Source organism: Manihot esculenta, chromosome 10 (assembly GCF_001659605.2).
Source record: "Manihot esculenta cultivar AM560-2 chromosome 10, M.esculenta_v8, whole genome shotgun sequence".
Lineage (NCBI taxonomy): Eukaryota > Viridiplantae > Streptophyta > Magnoliopsida > Malpighiales > Euphorbiaceae > Manihot > Manihot esculenta.
This window is the reverse complement of record NC_035170.2, coordinates 21,796,757-21,816,697: the sequence shown is the minus strand read 5'-3', so window position 1 is coordinate 21,816,697 and position 19,941 is coordinate 21,796,757. Positions and strand designations below refer to the sequence as shown.

The window sequence follows — 19,941 nt, the reverse complement described above, 5'->3', positions numbered from 1 at the left end:
CCAGATGAGAGAACGCAACCCAGTCCCAGATGAGAGAAATGAAGTATATGCAGAAAATTGTATAAATTTGGACATATATTACCTCTTCTTCACCGTCTTCATCCTCGTCGTCGTCGTCATTGTCATCGTCGTCTCCGCCTTCACCATCGTCATCGTCGTCTCCGCCTTCACCATCTCATCGTCGTCTCCGCCTTCACCATCGTCATCTTCATCGTCATCCTCGTCGTCGTCCGCCGACTGAACCGGTGGCCCTCTGGAGGATTGTAAGACCTGAACCTCGTCGTCTTCGTCGTCCTCGCCCCCCTCATCAGACATCATCGTCTTCGTAGTCTTCGTCGTCCTCATCTTCGTCACCGTCGCCGTCCTCGTCGCCATCTTTCCGATTCGACTATGAGAGTGTGGAGAGCCCAGGGGAGGAATGGAGATTCGGGAGAATAGGGGTGGGGGAATCGGGAGATTGGAGAATGTGAAAAATGGGATGGAGGGGTTCGGCGAAAGGTATGGAGGGGGTTGGGTTGGGTTGGGTTGGGTTGGGTTGGGTTGGGCTGGGTTGGGTTCGGTTTTTCGGTTTGATCGGTTATTTAACATGTTTAAACCGAACCGAACCGAAAACCGAATAATTTTAAATCTACTAACCGAACCAAACCGATTTTTCCGACTAACCGAACCGATAAACCGAATTTAATCGGTTCGGTTCGGTTTTTCGGTTTAGACCGAGAATTGCTCAGCCCTAAATATAATAAAGCTGAACTCTAAATTAAGTTCTTCTAAGAGTGATGAGTAGTTTTCTATTAGATTTTTTCTATTTGTCTATTTTGCCCTATTTTATTATTACTATTAAGTAATAGATAATTAACTCTTATATTATTTTTTTTAAAAGAAAGTGGCTTTTCAATTTATTAATAATAATAATAATAATAATAATTAATATGGATATATTAAATACAATTTATTAGTCTTATTATTATCCCTAATTAATATATGACCTTTTAATTTCTTAATATTTAATATAGAAATTTTTAAATACAATTAATATATATATATATATATATATATATATATATATATATATATAGTGTGTGTTCCCTAATTAATATATGACATATGACCTTTTAATTTCTTAATATTTAATATGGAAATGTGTGTGTATTAGTCTTATTATTATCCCTAATTAATATATGACCTTTTAATTTCTTAATATTTAATATGGAAATTTTTAAATAGAATTAATATATATATATATCTGTGTGTGTATCTTAAATTTGAAATGGATTAAGTAAAAATAATTAAAAACACATAATGTAATTGATTGATTAGTCATAATTTTAATGTATGTTATATTTATTTTTTAGATATATTCTACACTTAACTGTTGATAACAATTTTGTTGGTCTTACATTCATATTTTTATTATTAATTACATATTGGTATGATTAATAAATATCTAAACTTAAATCTATATAAATATTATAATATTTAATTAGTAAAGATCTGAATTATAATTGTCAATATTACTAGAAGGAAAAATAATATTCACTCTATCATAAATACTTTGAGAAGTCTCATATTTATATACAATCCAAGAAAGAAAAGGAACTAACTATACTATTCTAGAATCATGTATAAGAATATATACTATTTTAGAAATAATTATTTTTCTTGAATAACTGAATCCCTTAATATCCCGCAAGTTAGAGAATGAATATCAAGTATTTCCAGCTTGACCTTTAAATTGGAGAAAATAGGTAGAGCTAGTGGTTTAATGAAAATGTCAGCAAATTGAGCAGTTGTAGAGATAGAAAATAATTTAAGAACACTAGTTTGTACTTTTTTCCGAACAAGATAACAAGCCAATTCAATGTGTTTTATGCGCTAATAAAAAATAGGATTAGCAGTAATGTGGAGAGCACTTTGATTATCATAAAAATCCATCGCAGGGGATTGATAAGTAACCTGAAAATCATGAAGCATATTTGTTAACCATTGTAATTCACAAGTGAGAGCAGCAAGAGCTCTATACTCAACCTCAAAAGATGAATGAGAAATTATTAGGTGTAATGGTATGAAAACCAGGAGACAAAATCAGATAAACTTTCTCATTAAGATCTCCATATAGGAAAGCATTATTAACATCCAATTGTTAAAGATGCCAATTATGTACAGCAGCTAAAGCACGTAAAAGTTTAACGGTAGTCATTTTAACCACAAGTGAAAAAGTGTCAAAGAAATCAATACCTTTTGTTTGGGTATAACCTTTGGCTACAAGTCGAGCCTTGTATCTTTCAATAGTTTCATCAGTTTTGAGTTTGATTTTATAAACTCATTTGCAACCAATGGGTTCTTTGCCTTGTGGTAAATTAGTGAGAATCCAAATTTTATTTTGCTCAAGAGTAAGAATTTCAACTTGCATAGCTTCTCTCCAACAAGTAGATTGAACTGCTTGATGATAAGTTCTTGGCTCAGTAATAATAGAAGCAAATAGAACATAATATTTATAAGATGAAAGATGATCATAGGAAAGAACTTGAGAAAGAGGGTGAAAAAAATTAGGAGTAAGAACTGGAGAGACAGATTTAAGTAAATGACAATGATAATCCTTCAAGTAGGTAGGAACAATTTTATTTCGTGTGGACTTTCTAGGAATAATAGGAATTGACTGGTGAGGAACAAAAACATGCTCAGAAGAAGAAGGAGACTGAGAAAGGAAATAATCAGAATCAGGAATAGTGTAATCTTGAGGTAAAACAAGATCAGTCTGAAATGAAGGACCAGAAGTGTGTTTGTCATAAGGAAAAACATATTCATAAAACACCACATTTCTAGAGAAAAAAATTCCTCTAATGAACAAATCAAATAACATAAAACCTTTAACACCAGTCTTATATCCTAAAAACATACACTTTCTTGCTCTAAGATCAAATTTTGTCCTAGTTGCAGTAAGAGTAGCAGCAAAACATAAAGAACCAAAAACTTTTAGAGAAGACAAATTAGGAACAGAACTATGAAAGAAAACATAAGGAGATTTATTTGCAAGCAAATGTATAGGCAGTCTATTAATGAGAAAAACAAAATGTGCAACAGTATAAGACCAAAACATCTCTGGTAATCGAGCTTGAAAAAGTAAAGCTCTAGCCATATTTAAGATATATTGATACTTTCTTTCAACTATAGAATTTTGTTGTGGAGTTTCCACACAACTAGTTTGATGAATAATATATTTTGAAGTAAAAAATTGAATCATAGCAAATTCAGGACCATTATCACTTTTGAGAATTTTAAGTTTTGTTTTAAATTGTATCTCAATAGAATTGACAAAAGACTAGATTAAAAAAGAAGTTTCAGATTTATGCTTCATTAAGAAAATCTAAGTATGCCTAGAAAAATCATCTACAATGGTTAAAAAATATCTGTGTTCATGAACAGAAAGAACCTTAAAAGGTCCCTAAATATCGGCATGAATCAAATCAAACAGGGCAGAGGACTTGGATGTACTTATGGAAAAGGGCAATCTTTTCTATTTAGCATAATAACAAGTATCACAAATTTCATTATTAAAGAAGTCAAAAAGAGTGTATTTTGAACAAAATGCATAACATTTATGGAAGGATATGCTAATCTAAAAATACCATATATCAAATGTTTTATTAGAACATTTTTCAGCATAATGTATGTCACAAGAATCTATGGATAATAAAGTACTAAAACAGGTTCCATCAAGATGTAAAGGTCATTCTTAACCTCAACTAAACCAATCTTCTTCAATGTATTCTACTCCTATATAACACATTTATTGTAATGAAAAATAAGAATACATGGAAGAGAAAAAGTCAGTTTAGTCATAGAAATAAGATTGAAAGTAAACTCAGGTATGTATAAAACTTTAGATAAAAAGAATAATTCTGAAAAATAGGCTGTTCTTGAAATATTAGCAGAAACAGTAGTCCCATTTGGTAGCTTAACATGAACAGACTTAATTTTCTTATATTTCATAAAGTGAATAAGAGAAAAATATACACGAACAATTGCTCCAATATCCAAAATCCAATCATCAGTTTGCAATGCATAAGAAAAAAATTAAGGAATTACCTACTAAGTTAGAACAAGAAGTTGTAAAATGTAGAGCATCTGGATATACTGGGACAGGTGTGCTAACTTGATTTGCACTGTGTATCTCCTGTTGAACCTTCTTAGGTTAAATTAGGCGACCAATTGTTGGTATTGATGAGGTGCGAAGATAGCTGTCGAATGCTCAATATGAGATGGAACAAAACCAATACCAGGTACAAAAATAATACCAAGTTTAGTCTTAACTTTCTCTGTACAAAGACTAGTAATACCAGCAACAAAATTATTTCTGGTATTAAAATCAAGGGAAAATCATGTTTACAATAACAAGTTTCATCAGTATATCTCATTCTACCACAAAAGGTGTAGATCTTAATGTTGGATTGAGAAGCAAATTTTTTATGATCAATTTATTTGAAATTATAAATTTCTTCTTATAAGTCAGATATTCGGAACATATTACCTTGTGAGAAGCAATCTTGTAAATCTTTCCATGCATAAGTAGCACTATCGATTCAAATTATGCTTTGAGCAATCAATTGAGAAAGAGATTTTGTTATCCATGAAAGAATCATGTTGTTGCATCTATCCCACGCAACAAACATAGAATCGCTTTTTCTGGTTTCTTTAGACTTTCATCGATGAATCTAATCTTATTTTTGGATTATAACACCATTTTTATTGCTTTCACCCAAGAGTGATAGTTCGGACCAAAAAGGACTGGAGACACCAAAACTAGTACCGAATTTTTATTCGGATGAAGAAAATATGGATGCAAAGGATTAGTAAGATAATCACTATTCAAATTTGTGTTTTGATATAATTCAACACCCATGGATAAAAGCAAAAGATAAGGAAAGAAAAACTCTCGAGAAAGAAACTTCGTGCGAAAGAAAAAAAGTCTCGGGAAGGAAAAAAACTCTCGAAACGGAAAGAAAAGCTAAAAAAACTTCGCCCGAAAGGAAAAACTCTCGGGATGAATGAGAGAAACTTCGCATGAAAGGGAAAACTCTTGGAACGGATGAGAGAAACTTCGCATGAAAGGGAAAACTCTTGGGACAGATGATAGGAACTTCGCAAGGGAAAACTCTCGGAATGGATGAGAGACTTTGCGTGGGAGAAGAATCAGATCAGAGAGCGGTTTTCTTTCTCGCAGATAAGAGATTTCATGTGAGAAAAAGGTTTTTCCGAGCAGTGGGAGCAATTATTGCTCTGATACCATGTCAATATTAGTGGATGGAAAAATAATATTCACCCTATCATAGATACCTTGAGAAGTCTCATATTTTTATACAATCCAAGAAAGGAAAAGAGCTGACTATATTATTCTAAAATAATTTATAAGGATTTATATTATTTTAGAAATATTTTTTTTTAAATAATTGAAGGTCAGTGATAAGTAAAATAAAAAATAATTAATAAAGTACAATAATGAACACAAAACTAGTCGTAAGTATAAAACATGAATGAATACCAAGTAAAATTAAACTTAAAAAGTAATTATTAATAGAAAAAAGCTCTACAAATATCAAAACATTACAAGTCTCTACGGTCAAATTTTAAAAATTAAAAGTAAAAATATATTTGAAGATGATGAACAAAATTATCACAAATCTTTATAAGGTATGTCTTTTTTTAAATATTTTTAATATTTTATGTAAATTTATAGATTATACTTTTATTTTTTATTTTATTAATAAATTTAAAAATAAAAATATCTACACAACATAACGAGAGTGTGTAGTTATATAAATTACTGAACCAACTTATAGCAATGTCTTCTGAAATGTCAGCAAACAAATCAATGACTAATTTTTTGCAATACATATTTTGGGTTAGTCACTATAGTAATATCTTGGCATTTTCTTCTTTAACTTGTTGCATAGTTCATTATATTTTTGTGATGAATCAGCATGCTTTGGTTCAACAGCAATTATATATCAAATGACAAATATCACATGTTATTTTGTCAATAGTATTATGGTTAATTTAATTTCCAGTTGTAACGACTCGGAAACCGGACCGCTACCAGCGCTAGGATCCAGATCGACTTAAGGTCGCCGGGACCCGTAGCAAGCCTACTATATATACTGTACACCTGATAAAGTCCCATACATGATCATACATTTTCATAAAAACCTTGAATTTTCACAAATACCAAGCTTGACCTGAGCATGCACTATACTGTAAATATAAAGCCCCTTACTGGAGCCCTCATCAAATGCTCCAATTGGGTCAACATCTCATACATCAAGCTTGGTTTACATCACATTAACATTAAAATATTTACATCTAGATTATGTACAACAGGGATTTACCATAAACATTAGGGCCAAGCACAATACTAAACACTATTACATTACTTAAAATTACATCATTTTACATTTCATTACATTACATGCCTTTTCATCATGTCCACAACTATTCTATTACATAGACACCTCTTTTACTCTTGACGACTTCTCGATCTAGCCCGAACCTGCAAACCTGGGGGGTTAGGGGAAAGGGGTGAGCTTCTAAAGCCCAGTGAGCAAAACTGTAAAACAGTTAATCCAACACATGCTTTCATGAAATGTATCACATCACAAACAATTCACATCACGGATGGACTTGTCATCAATAACCCTCTACGTAACGTAACATGTCCAACTGTGCCAGGGGCGATTAGGCCACACCTGGTCTTCTCTTACATATAACATAACATGTTCAACTGTGCCAGGGGCGATTAGGCCACACACTACAAAAAAACTGTAAAATTGCGACCAAAATTAGCGACCATATTTTTTGGTCGCTATATAGCTACCAATCAGCGACCATTCTGCGACTAAATGAATGAAATAATATATTTATTTAACAAAAAGCTTAGCGACCAATTTTTGGTCGTTAATTGGTCGCTATTTAGCGACCAAATATAAAATAGTCGCTAAATTTAGCGGGAATTAATGGCGCGAGTTATTTGCGACCATATTTAGCGACTAAAATAATTAGTCGCTAAATAGCGACCAATCAGCGACCATTTTATTTTTAAAATTTTAATTTAATTTTTAATTAAATTTTATTTTATTTAAAATTTTAAATTAAGTGATTTTACAATCTAACCTAATTTCTAATTCTAATCCCTAATATCTATTAGGGGTGAGCATTCGGTCGGTTCGGTTCAAAACCGAACTGAACCGAATAAACCGAAAATCGAAATTTTAATGTTTATAAAAATCGAACCGAGCCGATTTTGATCAGAAACCGAATCGAACCGAACCGGTCTGATTCAGTTCGATTCGGTTCAGTTTAATCGGTTTCGACTTTTAATAATTTTTTTATTTTTTACACTTTATTTTTAGTATTTTAAAATTTAATTAAAATATTTTAATCTTCATATGATTTAATTTCTCTATATTATTGAAAAAACATATTATTATCATTAATCAGTTCGGTTTGGTTTTTTTGTTTTTTTATCAAAACCGAACCGAACCGAAATAATTAAAATTTTTAAAATTAAAAATCGAACCGAACCAAAATTTATAAAAAACCGAACTAAATTTTCAAATCAATTCTGTTCGATCGATTTTTTCGATTTGAACCGAATTTTGCTCACCCCTAATATCTAATACCTAATTAATCCCTAATCCCTAATAAAATTAACCCTAATTCCTAAATTATTTTAAACCATGCGTTTTGATTTTGTAGTGTTAGGTTAAAGTTATTTAGGTTAAACTTATTCTTTCTGTGTCGACCACCAAAAATTTCTTCTTCTCTTCTTTCTTCTCTCGACGCCACGACTAACGACTTCACTTCAGTTCAGAGTTCAGTCAATCCTCAGTCCTCTCATGGTCACGTTCCTTCACAGTTCCAAATTTCTCTCTCGTGAGTCGCATGGCGGCCGTCGAGCCTTTGTCCCTCAGCGGCTCAGCCTCACTTGCTTTCAGTCCTTCCTCCATCCATAGTCACTCTTGTCTCGCCAGTCGCCGCAGTTTGCCAGTCACTGCTCACTTTCACTCTAGCACTTCCTACCAGCTCTCTGCCTCACTCGGTCTCTCAATCTCCTGGGTCTCCTCAGTCCTCAGTCCACGACCAGTCTCTCTCTAGTCAATTGTCCCTTCAGTCCCTCTCCAGTCTCCACAGTCTTGCATCCCTCTCCATTTTCTGGTGAGAATGAGATTGATTCTATTGTTGAAATAATTGCTGGTGAGAATGAGATTGATTCTATTGTTAAAATAATTACTATTTGTGGTGTTTTTGCTTTAATGAAATTAATAATTATTGTTTGGGGTGTTTTTTCATTTTTAAATCCCCATTCGTTTGCTTGTACGAAGTGAGGTTACTGCCCACCGGGTTTTCGATGAAATGTTTTAGGTTATGCATAGGAATAGTATAGATGTGTGACTGTCGTTCGCTAGCTTTTACTGTGTTACTGCTTTGCACATTTAAAATTTGAGATGGAGCAAAAGCAAGAAGGAACTTCATAATTATCTTAGCCTGTGGCCCCCATTTGTTAATGTCTCTCCCCTAATGTCTGGTTGAATTCCTGGAGTTGTTAACTATCTGGATTTTAGTTTCAGTATTTATTGGAATGAGCAGAGTGCACTAGAAAGCTAGCTCTGTCATTAGTTCTGGAATTTATTGGATGAGCAGAGTGCACAAGAAAGCTAGCTCTGCAATTAGTTCTGGAAAGATGAGAATTAACAAGAGATTGTGGAGCATGAATAGATTAAGTTGTACAAGAAAGCTAGCTCTGTGACCTCTGTCATTACTTCTCTCAGCCTTGTACAGGTTGCTAGAGAGGTAGGAAGCTATTATTATATGATAATTATCTATAATTGATTTTAGTAATTTGTTTATGACTTTTGTTGGTACCCATATATGACTGCTTCAGGTGCTTCCATTGAATTTTATCTTCTTGAATTTTTTATTTTATTGTATATGCTTACAGTGTTGATAATATCTTGAGATTATATCTGACTTGAAAATTGTTTGGCTTTCCAGACCCTGTTAGTTGTGTGTTTGCTAGCACTACCCGTGACCATCCGATTCACCTTTGGGATGCTAGTTCTGGCCTGGTATTGCTTTAACTATGGTTTCTGATTCCATCCATCAGATGAAATGAATGGTTCTTTAGACTCTAAATAAAACATGGTAATTGCAATGTAAATATGAGAACAGAGGTTAGGATATTGTGTTTACCTATGCCGGATTACATTTGACTGGTTTCAGTATAGATTAAGAAAACAGCTTTTTCTTTTGGGCTATTTTTGGTTTATGTTCGTCTGATATTTGATCATGGATGTTGGTTATTTCAGTTGCGTTGCACATATCGTGCTTATGATGCTGTGGATGAAATTACTGCTGCCTTTTCAATTGCATTTAATCCTGCTGGGACCAAGTAAGAAAATAATCCTATGGGAGGTTTATACGTTTCCAGTTTTGCCTGATTTTTATATGTTTTCATTTGTCATGAATCTTTCTTTGAGAGAAAATTTTCTCTTTAGGCTTTGTTGGAATTAAGTCTTATATTGAACTAAAGGTGTTGCTTCCATAGAAATATCTGAGACCGTTTGCAAGTTTAGCAAATGAATGAAAGTGCTGTGCATACTCGGTTCAATAAAGTGCTGTTTGTTGTTGCATTTGGGTCGTTCATTTAGTTTTCTTGAAGACAGGTTAGAATCCAACAACATTTAATATTTTCCTCAATGCTTGCTTTGTTTGTGGATACAACAAATCCGTAAGAATATTTGATATACATCGGCCTGGCCGAGAATTTGAACAGTACTCAACACTACAAGGAAATAAAGAGGGGCAAGCAGGTTTATTTCTTTGTTTGGATACCTAAATGAATTTTGAGATAAATTTTAAAATAGACAAATCACAACATTCTTAATTTTTGAATTCTATAGGTATTATATCTACCATTGCCTTTTGCCCAACTCATAGTGGAATGCTAGCTACTGGTTCTTACAACCAGACTGCTGCAATCTTTAGGGAGGACAATATGGAACTCTTGTATGTCTTGCATGGCCAAGAAGGTGGGATTACACATGTAAGTTTGAAAATTAATTGTTATTATTTTTTTTAATTATTGTACCAATGAATAAAGGCATAATTGTTTCTCGTAGGTCCAATTCTCAAAAGATGGCAACTATCTTTATACTGGAGCTCGGAAGGTAAGATATATATAGAACTGTACATATTCCTACTTTATTTTCTTTACTTAATGCCTATATGTTTTTATCGTATTGACTGTGTAGCCTGGGTAATGGATTCCTATAGTTGTAACTGGTAAACATGTTTTTTTAACAAGATTTTTTTGCTTACCTTTTTGGGTTAGGCCATGTGAAGTAAGTATTATAAAATTCCCACTCCAAGCTTGAATGACTGCACACTTATTTTGTCCTGTTAAATTTTATGGTGATGGTCCTTTACTGTAAAAGTACGCAGATTCTTACCATCTTCTCTGTACTTTGGTGTTACTGCCTGGAACATTTTCCATATCAGATGCAGCAAAGCAGCTGTTTTAATATGTTTCTGAGAATTAGTTACAATGGTCCAGGTGCTTCGTATGAAATAGACAGTGTTTGAGTATGGTGCATCATAATCTGTAACATGATGCTTAACCCAGAAAAACATGGTGCACATCCGCACATCTACGTACTTGAACTTTTTTTACAAATGCATCATATGTGCAATTTACAATATCTTTATTTTCCTTATAGGATCCATATATACTTTGCTGGGATATGCGGAAAACTGTTGAAGTTGTATACAAGTAGGTATTTTATAATTGGCCATATAATTATTATTATATGATAATTATCTATTATCTATAATTATCAATAATTATTATATGATAATTATTATATAAATTAATTAATTAATTTATTTCTCTTTGATAAATTATACTGTTAATTAATTTATTTCTCTTTTATAAAATATGATAATTATCTATAATTGATTTTAGTAATTTGTATAGTTATAAAACAATATTATTATGTGATTAAAAAATTACTAATACTATTTAATCACAAATATTATTAAATTAATATAATATAATTATTTTATTATAATATATTAATAATTAAAAAAATAAATACATTGCGCCACTCTAAGCTATTATTTATTTTATTATAATTTATTATTTTATTATAATATATTAATAATTAAAAAAATAATATTATTCTGTGATTACATACGAGTGACAGTCAAATAAAAATAAATTTAATTTTTATATTTTTAAAAATAATATATTAATTAATTAATATAATTATAATATTTTAATAATTACATAATTAATTAATATAATTATAATAATTAATATAGTAAACTTTTTTGCTCTAATTATCTTTTTTATTATTGTTGATTATTTTTACTTTTACAACATACTAATCTCCTGTTGGATATTTTTTTGTGCAGATATGGCCAGGGGTAAAGGTAAAGAAGATGCACGTAATGCTGATCGTGGTGTTTTAACGGGTACAGGTAGAGGCCGAGGTCGAGGTGATCCAGAAATTGTTCGTGGTCGAGGCATTATAACCACTGCACCTTCTTCAGTTGACTTTAGAGCCCCAACACTTACTCCAACAACCCCTGTATCATACTTAGCCCCTGCAGCCCCTCCACTTGCTCCAGCAGCTGATAGCTCAAATGCGTAGAAGAGAAGTAATTTCTCACGTACTTAAATAATATATTTTATGATATGAATTTGAAACTATTTGGATTCATTATATATTTTGAGATATTTTAAGTTTCTTAGTATTGAACTATAGTAATGTTTTGAACTTTTAGATTGCAGAATCATGAAATGAAAATTATGTGTATATATTGTCTTTGATATTTTATGTATTGGAATGTGTGTGTACATATTGATATTATAGCAGGTTTATGAATTAATCTCAAAAATAATATGAATCAGATTTAAATGCATTTATTAGTGACTAATCAGCCACAAAAATAAATTAAATAATAAATATTTTTTTAATTTTACTATTAATTTTTGACGAAATAGCGATGAAATAGCGACTAATTGCTTCTCTGATGCGATCAAATAGCGACTAAATAGCGACCAAAATAGCGACCATTTAACGACCAAAATTTAACGATCAATTTACTTCCACACAGCGACCAAATGCTCTTCCCTGAGGCGATCAATTAACAACGAAATAGCGACCAAATTAGCGACCAAAACAGCGACCATTTAACTACCAAAATTTAACGACCAATTTACTTCCACACAGCGACTAAATGCTCTTCTCTGAGGCGATCAAATAACAACGAAATAGCGACCAAATTAGCGACCACAACAGCGACCATTCAGCGACCAAAATTTAACGACAAAACAGCGACCATTTAGCGACTAATATTTCTAATACCTAATTTGCCCTGACACCAAATTAGCGACCAAAAAATGGTCGCTAATTGGTCGCTATTTTAGCGACCAATTTCCAGATTGTCGCCAAAAATTTAGCGACTGGCCAAACACCGACCATTTCATTTTGGTCGCTAAATGGTCGCTATTTCATAATAGCGACCAAATTCTTCCTTTTAGCGACCAAAATTTTGGTCGCTAAATCACTGTTTTTTTGTAGTGACACCTGGTCTTCTCTTACTCTGTGCCAAGGGCGATTAGGCCACACCTGGTCTTTTCATCTCATATCGTATCATATCGTATCATCTCATGTCATATGGTATCATATTGAGGGCTAGAGGATCATCCAATATCCATCCACATCAACATCGTAATATGCAATGCAACATATTCTTGAATTCTAATGCAGAACAACCTAATACATATCATGACATTTATGATGCATGAACATGCTTAAAACATTTGATTTCTTTAATATAAAAAGAGTTATGTTCTACTCACCTCTGGCTGACGCTTTACTCACTCAGTAGCAGCTAGCTCACTGCTGACCTCCTCGGTTCCTCAGGTCCGATCCTACACAGGTGGACTCAAATGAGGGACCAAAAATACTCTAACATGACTCTAAACAACTCCCCAAAAACCTTCTAAAACATCACAAAACATTCATAAAAAGCATGCAAAGGAAGGCTGGACAGGGCACTTTCGGCGGCAGGTTCGGCGGCCGAAAGTCCCTCCAGAGCCGAAACTCAGCCACTTTCGGCGGCACCTTCGGCGGCCGAAACTCCCCTCCAAAGCCGAAAGTCCAACTTTCGGGGGCAGGGTTCGACAGCCAACATAAGCCACCATAGGCAGGTTCGGCGGCCGAACATTGCTTCGACTACCAAACCTGAGTTCTTCCAGAATGGCAGAACTCAACCTCTCTCATGTACAAAAACCTTCCAAACTTTCCAAACTCAAACTACAACACTCACAAGCATGCAAAAACATGTATATAAACATATAGGGGTCTCAAACTAGCCTAAACCCCAACAAACATCACACTAAACACATTAAACATGCATTTCCTACTTAAACTCACATAAACCCTAACTTGCACATCCATACAACTCATGCATCAATAACCCCTCAACCCTTCATAAAACTTACTTAAAACATGTTAAAAGATGAGGATCTACACTTACCTCTTGAAGATCGAGGGTTGGTGCGACCCAAACTTGGAGATGTGGAGAATCCAAGCCCCAGAGATCTCCAAGCTTCAAAACTTTGTTCTAAGCTTAAAACTCTTCAAAACAAAGATAAAACTCATGAAAAAATTGAGGGATTTGAAGAAAAAGCATAAAAACAACCAAAGGAGAGCATGAACTCACCTATGCCCGAAAAGAGAGAGAAAACTCACCCATTTTCCGGACAAGGGGCCTTTTATAGGTGGCCGGCCAAACTCCCTTCGGTGGCCAAATCTGCCCCAGCAACTCCCCCACGTTCGGCAGCCGAACTTGGGGTTTGGCGGCAGCAAAAGGAAGCCACTTTCGGAAGCCTAACGTGCCCCCTGAACAGCCCCATGTTCGGCGGCCGAACCTGGGTTCTTCCCTCCTTAGTCTTTTCTTTCAAAACTCAATTTCTTTCTCATTCAAAACCTTAAAACACTTAGAAACATTTTAGAAAACCTCTATTTTACCCTTCTAGAAGGCTCCGACATCTGAGATTTCCGGATTCCAACAGAGATTCCGTCGGAAAGTTGGAATTCCGATGCCGGGGTCTAGCCGGGTATTACATTCTCCCCCCTTAAGAACATTTATCCCCGAATGTTCCTCAACTAGCACATGCATAGAAAAACATATCAGAAACATAAACATAACACATAAACTCTAGCCTCAAAAGAAACACGGTACTACTGGAGTACGAACTCTCGGTCTCCCAGGTGCACACTCATACTGAGGTGATTTCAAGGGACTTTCACCATCGGGATTTCCTTGTTTCTACACTTTCCGACTTGTGTGTCTACGATTCGTACTAGCTGCTCAACATAGGTGAGATCCCTCTGAGATCCTCACCTCTGGTCCTTTAAGAACCTCACCCGAATCTGACACAAACTCACATATCATGGAAACATGGAAAAACGGATGGATCTCCTCTATTGAAGTAGGCAAATCTAACTCGTGGGATGCATTCCCAACCTTTTGCAAGATTTCAAAGGGTCCGATGTATCTTAGAGTTAGTTTACCCTTTTTCCCATAACGAATCACCCTCTCTTAGGAGACACCTCCAGCAATACCCCAACCTTCTCCTGAACCTCAACAAGCTTCCGCTGCGCATTCTGATAAAACTCTTCTCCCTTCTGGAACTCTACATGCTTCCTGCGGACATCTACATAACTCTTCTGCTGACTCACAGCAGTTCTACTTCTTTCTCTAACCATTGGCCTTCTCTCTACTGTAATATGAGATAAACTACTAAGTGATCTCCGGCTGAGGACATCTAACATAACGTTTGCCTCACCCGAATGATATTAGAACTTGAAATCATAGTCACCAAGCAGTTCTACCCATTTCCCTGCCTCAGGTTCATCTCTTTTGACTCAAGATGTACTGCAAGCTCTTTCGATCTGTGGCATGAGATGCCATGTTTGACAGGGACTAACACCCGGTTGCGTGACCTGGCGGATACTCACTTTGTGGCCTGGTAGAAACTACCTTAGAAACTTTTTGTGAAGCGGGACTAACACCCGGTTGCATGTCTTGGCGGATACCTACCTTGTGGCTTGGCATAAAATACCTTAGAAACTTTTTGTGAAGCGAGATTAACACCTGATTGAGTGGCCTGGCGAATACTCGCCTTGTGGCTCGGCAAAAGATGCCTTGTTTAGCGAGACTAACACCCGGATTATGTGGCCTAGTGGATACTTGCCTTATGACTTGACATAAGATGCCTTATTTAGCGAGACTAACATCCGGATTATATGGCCTGGTAGATACACGCCTTATGGCCTGGCATAAGATGCCTTATTTAGCGAGACTAACACCTAAATTATGTGGCTTGGCGGATACCTACCTTGTGGTCTGGTGTAAAATGCAGTGTTTAGTGGGACTAACACCCAGATTATATGGTCTAGTGGATACCCACTTTGTGGCCTAACATAAAATATCTTAGCGGGACTAACAATTGGATTATTGAGCCTGGCAGATATTCGCTTTGTGGCTTGACATAAAATACCTTATTTAGTGGGACTATCACCTGAATTATGTGGCCTGACAGATACTTGCATTGTGGCTTGGCATAAAATGTCTTATTTAGCGGGACTAACACCTGGATTATATCATCTAGCGAATTCTCGCCTTGTGGCCTGGTATAAAATATTTAGTTAGCAAGACTAACACTTAGATTATGTGGCCTAGCGGATATCCGCCTTGTGGCCTGACATAAAATCTTTAGCGTGACTAACACTCGGATTATTGAGCCTGGCGATACCCGCCTTGTGGCTTTTAATGAATGCTCTTTAATCTTTTTTGAAAAAGGCAATCCTATCGTTCCTTGTCCCTGAATAACATAATACATGAAACAAAATACATCGTCAATTTTTATTGATAAAATTTTCTCATATTACAAATATTCCAAGAGTGGGGAATGACTTGGCCATCTAATTCGGCCAACTTATAAGAGACCCTAGATAAATAAATTTGAGATCCTAAATGTTCTTTTTCCATTTTTGCGCAACTTACTAGATCCGGCATTACCGTTTTTACATCTGTTTTTTTAAGGACTAAGTCTCCTACATTAAAGACACGACCTGACTCTACTGTTTGAACATTCTGGACATCCTATTTCTATAAATCGTTATTCTGATTACAGTCTATTCATGTAAAAACTTGTCTTGATCTAGTTTAATCTGCATTTGTTCAAGGTTTCCTGAGATTTGGGGGTGTTGGTTCTGATTTTATGCGAGAATCAGGTTTCTCCAGCAAGTCGATGGGCATCGTCACTTTCCTGAGACTTTTTGTGGAGTGTCTATAGCATTCCTAGGTTGACCTCTGGTTAACTCGAACGACTGCCAATACACTTGGAGCTGGTAGCTTAAGACACATAGCACCTATGTTAATAACTATACCATATGACAATTTAGGACTGGGTGACCTAATATCGCATTGTATGCGAGCGGAATATCTACCACCGCAAACTCTGCATATAGCTCCCGCTTGTGCTTTTCATCACCCAGCATAAGGGGGAGGTTGATGGTATCTAATATTGCCATAATCTTATCTCCTAATCCCACTAATGGATAAGAGACCTTAACAGGATTATTTTTATCAAATCCTAGCTTATTAAAAACATCTAAGGTGAGGAGATTAATACAACTACCTGTATCCACCAAGACTTGCTTCACCTCATACCTATTTTAATGGATGCTTGATAACCATTGGGTCATTTTGAAAGAAGCCTATTGCTTTGTCCATAGGTCCAAACTTTACTTCTTGCTTTGCCCATGGTTCTTGCTCCACTAACAGGATGTCTTTTACGGCTTTTTTTTCCTTTCTATCACTGGATCCTCCTGCAATTACATGAATAATCCCTACAGGTTCACTATCAGGGGGGAGGCTTCAGGAGTTGTTACCTTGCGTTTAGGCCTCCTCTCTTCTCTACTCTTTCTGGTGACCTTTTGACGTGTGATGTCCCTTATTAATCTCTGGATCTCGTCTTTTAGCTATCGACACTCCTCCGCTGTATATCCATGGTCTTCTTGAAAGAGGCAATACTTGGTCCTATCTTGCCTTTTGACTTTCTTAGGGTTGAGCTTAGGAGGCCACCTAACCTCCTTGTCATTTTTTCTGATCCACATTAGAATACATGTTCGTTAGCCATTCAGTGGAGTATAATTCTTATACTTACTTTGGTCATCCCTTCTTCAGGAGACTGGATAACTTCTATGATCTCCTTCATATCCTCGCCTCTTTGGCTTTTGGTTTTACTTTTGACTCGTCCTTTTGTCCTCTCTCAACACTTGAACTTCGTCATCCAGCCTGATGTACTTCTGGGCTTTGTCCATTAGCTATTGGTACGTAGCAGTCGAGTTTATAATTAGGGAATCTATGAACTTGATGTTGTGTGTTCCTTTCTTCAACACTTCACATGCTATCTCATGATTTAATTTCTCCACCTTTATTGCTTCTGTATTAAATCGTGAGATAGAACTCTTTAAAGACTCGCCCTCTCCATGGCGGATCTTCCGCAAGTGAGAGGAGAGGTTTTTAGGAGGTATACAAGTGATAAACCTAAATTTAAATAACACAGTGAATTGGGTAAAGTTTTGAGTTGAACATGGAATTAGATATTGGTACTATTTTTTAGCCAAATCTGTAAGTGTTAACAGAAACACTCGACATAACACGAAATCATTGACATCTTGAATCTACATTGCCGTCTTAAAGATTGCTAGGTGACTTCTGAGATTTGTTGTTCCGTTGTATTTGTCAAAACGTAAAAGTTTGAACTTGATAGGAAATGTCTCTGGCAAGATCTCTTCTGACAGGGGCGAGGCATCGTCCAGTCCATAATCCTCCTTTTTCTCCTTCTAGTAACTTTGCACAGCCCATTTCAATTTTTAATCGACATCCTTTGGAGCCTCGTCTGATGACTCCTCTTCCTCTAGCTTTGCCTTCCCCTTGGACTGCATTTAAATTGCCTCTGTCCGAGTCCTTGGAGTGTCGATTGAAGCTTCCTCTCTTATCCTGGGAGCCATGAAGGAGGACTCCTCCCGAGCTTTATATTGCTTGAGAGTGGCCTGTAGCCTTTTTATATATTGAAGTATTTGCTCATTGTTTAGATTGCTCAAATCAGCTTCATTAACCATTGATGGAGTGTTTTGTCCATTATCAAGAGTAGAGAAAATTATTACACCCTTGTTAGCAGCAACTCGTGAATTGTCAGCCATTTTAGAGTATAGAAGAAGGAAAGGATTGCTTTTTTAAGAGAAAATAAAACATCGGTTTCTAATCCAATTGAATAGAGAAAATTCAATGGAATTTCTTAGCAACGGAATCAAATGATGTGGCTGAAATAAAACTATGTTGCGATTAGTCAACTTGCAAGAAAGAGAATGTGAGGTGGTTGGTGCCTACGGCAGCTACTCTGATGCTCAAGTCAGTAAATTGAAGATAAGAGCGAGTGTAATGTAATGCTTTAAAGTCAAGAGTAGTTGTGTTAGAATTGCGTACCTTGATCTCTGTATTCACATGCTTTTATACTGTAAGAAGATGGAGATGGTTGTCAAATCTCTTAGAAATCCGACTAGCAGCGGCTAGTGGATATAGGATCCCACAATTATAGGTGTAATGGGGATTTGTTGGAATACGTTCTTTAACAGTAACTTCTCATGGAGTCTCGCCCTGTTAATTGAAAGGGCAAATATTGATGAAGTACTGAGACCTAAAGCGTTCGAGTCTTCTTTTCCATCAGAGAGACCGAATATCATTTGATCAGATTCTTGCCACATGGCTCTATCTTCGAGTGCCAATACATGACCTATTTTGAGCGATCATTATGTTATGTTAGTTAGTAAATCCAAATTTTACTAATCCCATCTTATATATTTTTGTGTGAATTAAAATTTCATTTTTAAACTTTAATATTTTACTACTCCCTCATTCTGATTAGACTTTTGCTCCGTGTCCTTGTCTTTGAATGCCAGCACATGATCTACTTTGAGCGATCATTATATTATCTCAGTTAGTAAATCCAAATTTTATTAATCCCCTCATATATATTTTTGTGTGAATTAAAATTTCATTTTTAAATTTTATATTTTATATTCCCTTATTCTGATTAGACTCTCACCACATGTCCCAATCTTCAAATATCAGCATATAATCTATTTTGAGTGATCAGTATGTTATATTAATTAGTAAATTCAAATTTTATTAATTCCCTCATATATATTTTTGTGTCTATTAAATTTCATTTTTAGAACTTTATATTTTACTACTCTTTCATTCTGTCTTATAATTTTTGTTCACTTTATTTTTTCACACACTAAGAAATACAATTATTTTTATTAATTTTTTAATTATATCCATCTTAAATACATTAAATTTTATTAAATATTAAAAAAATTTGAAAGATTTTTTGAAAATAAAATAAAATAAAATTATAATAATTAATTTATATATTATTATAATAATAAATAATAATTTTTATAGAATGATAATATTTTGTTATATTTCACATAGAGATTATAACCTATTTATACATGAAAGATGGTATCTAAACCGAAAAAAAAAAATCTAAGTCTATAATTATATCATCCCTAAAATTAAACAACTGACTCATCTATTAATATTTACTTTCTATATTAACATATTTATTTCTTATAATCTATAATAATTTTAAAATAATTTAAAAAATATAAATAAAAATTATAGAATGGAACGAGTGATAAATTAATTACTTTGTTTTTATACAGAAAATGTGCTTAAATTTTAATTTTTTAAATATTTTATTACGTTCATACATTTTTATGAATTTCAACATATTTT

The 19,941-nt window shown here is 34.6% G+C and overlaps 1 protein-coding gene across 19 annotated transcripts; it reads left to right on the top strand.

Moving 5' to 3' along the window:
- Positions 1 to 7,730: 7,730 nt before the first annotated feature.
- Positions 7,731 to 11,886, top strand: LOC110625209 (telomerase Cajal body protein 1-like). 19 transcript variants are annotated; one of them, XR_006352398.1, is made up of 9 exons: positions 8,856 to 8,935; positions 9,046 to 9,119; positions 9,360 to 9,442; positions 9,787 to 9,863; positions 9,954 to 10,082; positions 10,173 to 10,220; positions 10,607 to 10,684; positions 10,770 to 10,822; positions 11,467 to 11,554. XR_006352398.1 is itself a non-coding variant. In XM_043961347.1 (8 exons), exons 1-7 carry the CDS (start codon positions 8,923 to 8,925, stop codon positions 10,808 to 10,810), a joined length of 465 nt encoding a protein of 154 aa, XP_043817282.1. In that variant the 5' UTR covers positions 8,856 to 8,922; the 3' UTR covers positions 10,811 to 10,822; positions 11,467 to 11,886. The 19 variants fall into 19 exon arrangements, 15 of the variants coding, with proteins under 15 accessions (XP_043817269.1, XP_043817274.1, XP_043817280.1 ...); XR_006352397.1 differs by having other exon boundaries at positions 9,954 to 10,096; XR_006352396.1 differs by having other exon boundaries at positions 9,954 to 10,096; positions 10,552 to 10,684.
- Positions 11,887 to 19,941: the final 8,055 nt, after the last annotated feature.

Coding starts and splice junctions, on each gene's coding strand:
- LOC110625209 (XM_043961332.1), top strand. Junction 9,443..9,786: donor TTTAATCCTGCTGGGACCAA/GTAAGAAAATAA, acceptor CAAATCCGTAAG/AATATTTGATATACATCGGC. Junction 10,221..11,466: donor TTTATACTGGAGCTCGGAAG/GTAAGATATATA, acceptor TTTTTTGTGCAG/ATATGGCCAGGGGTAAAGGT.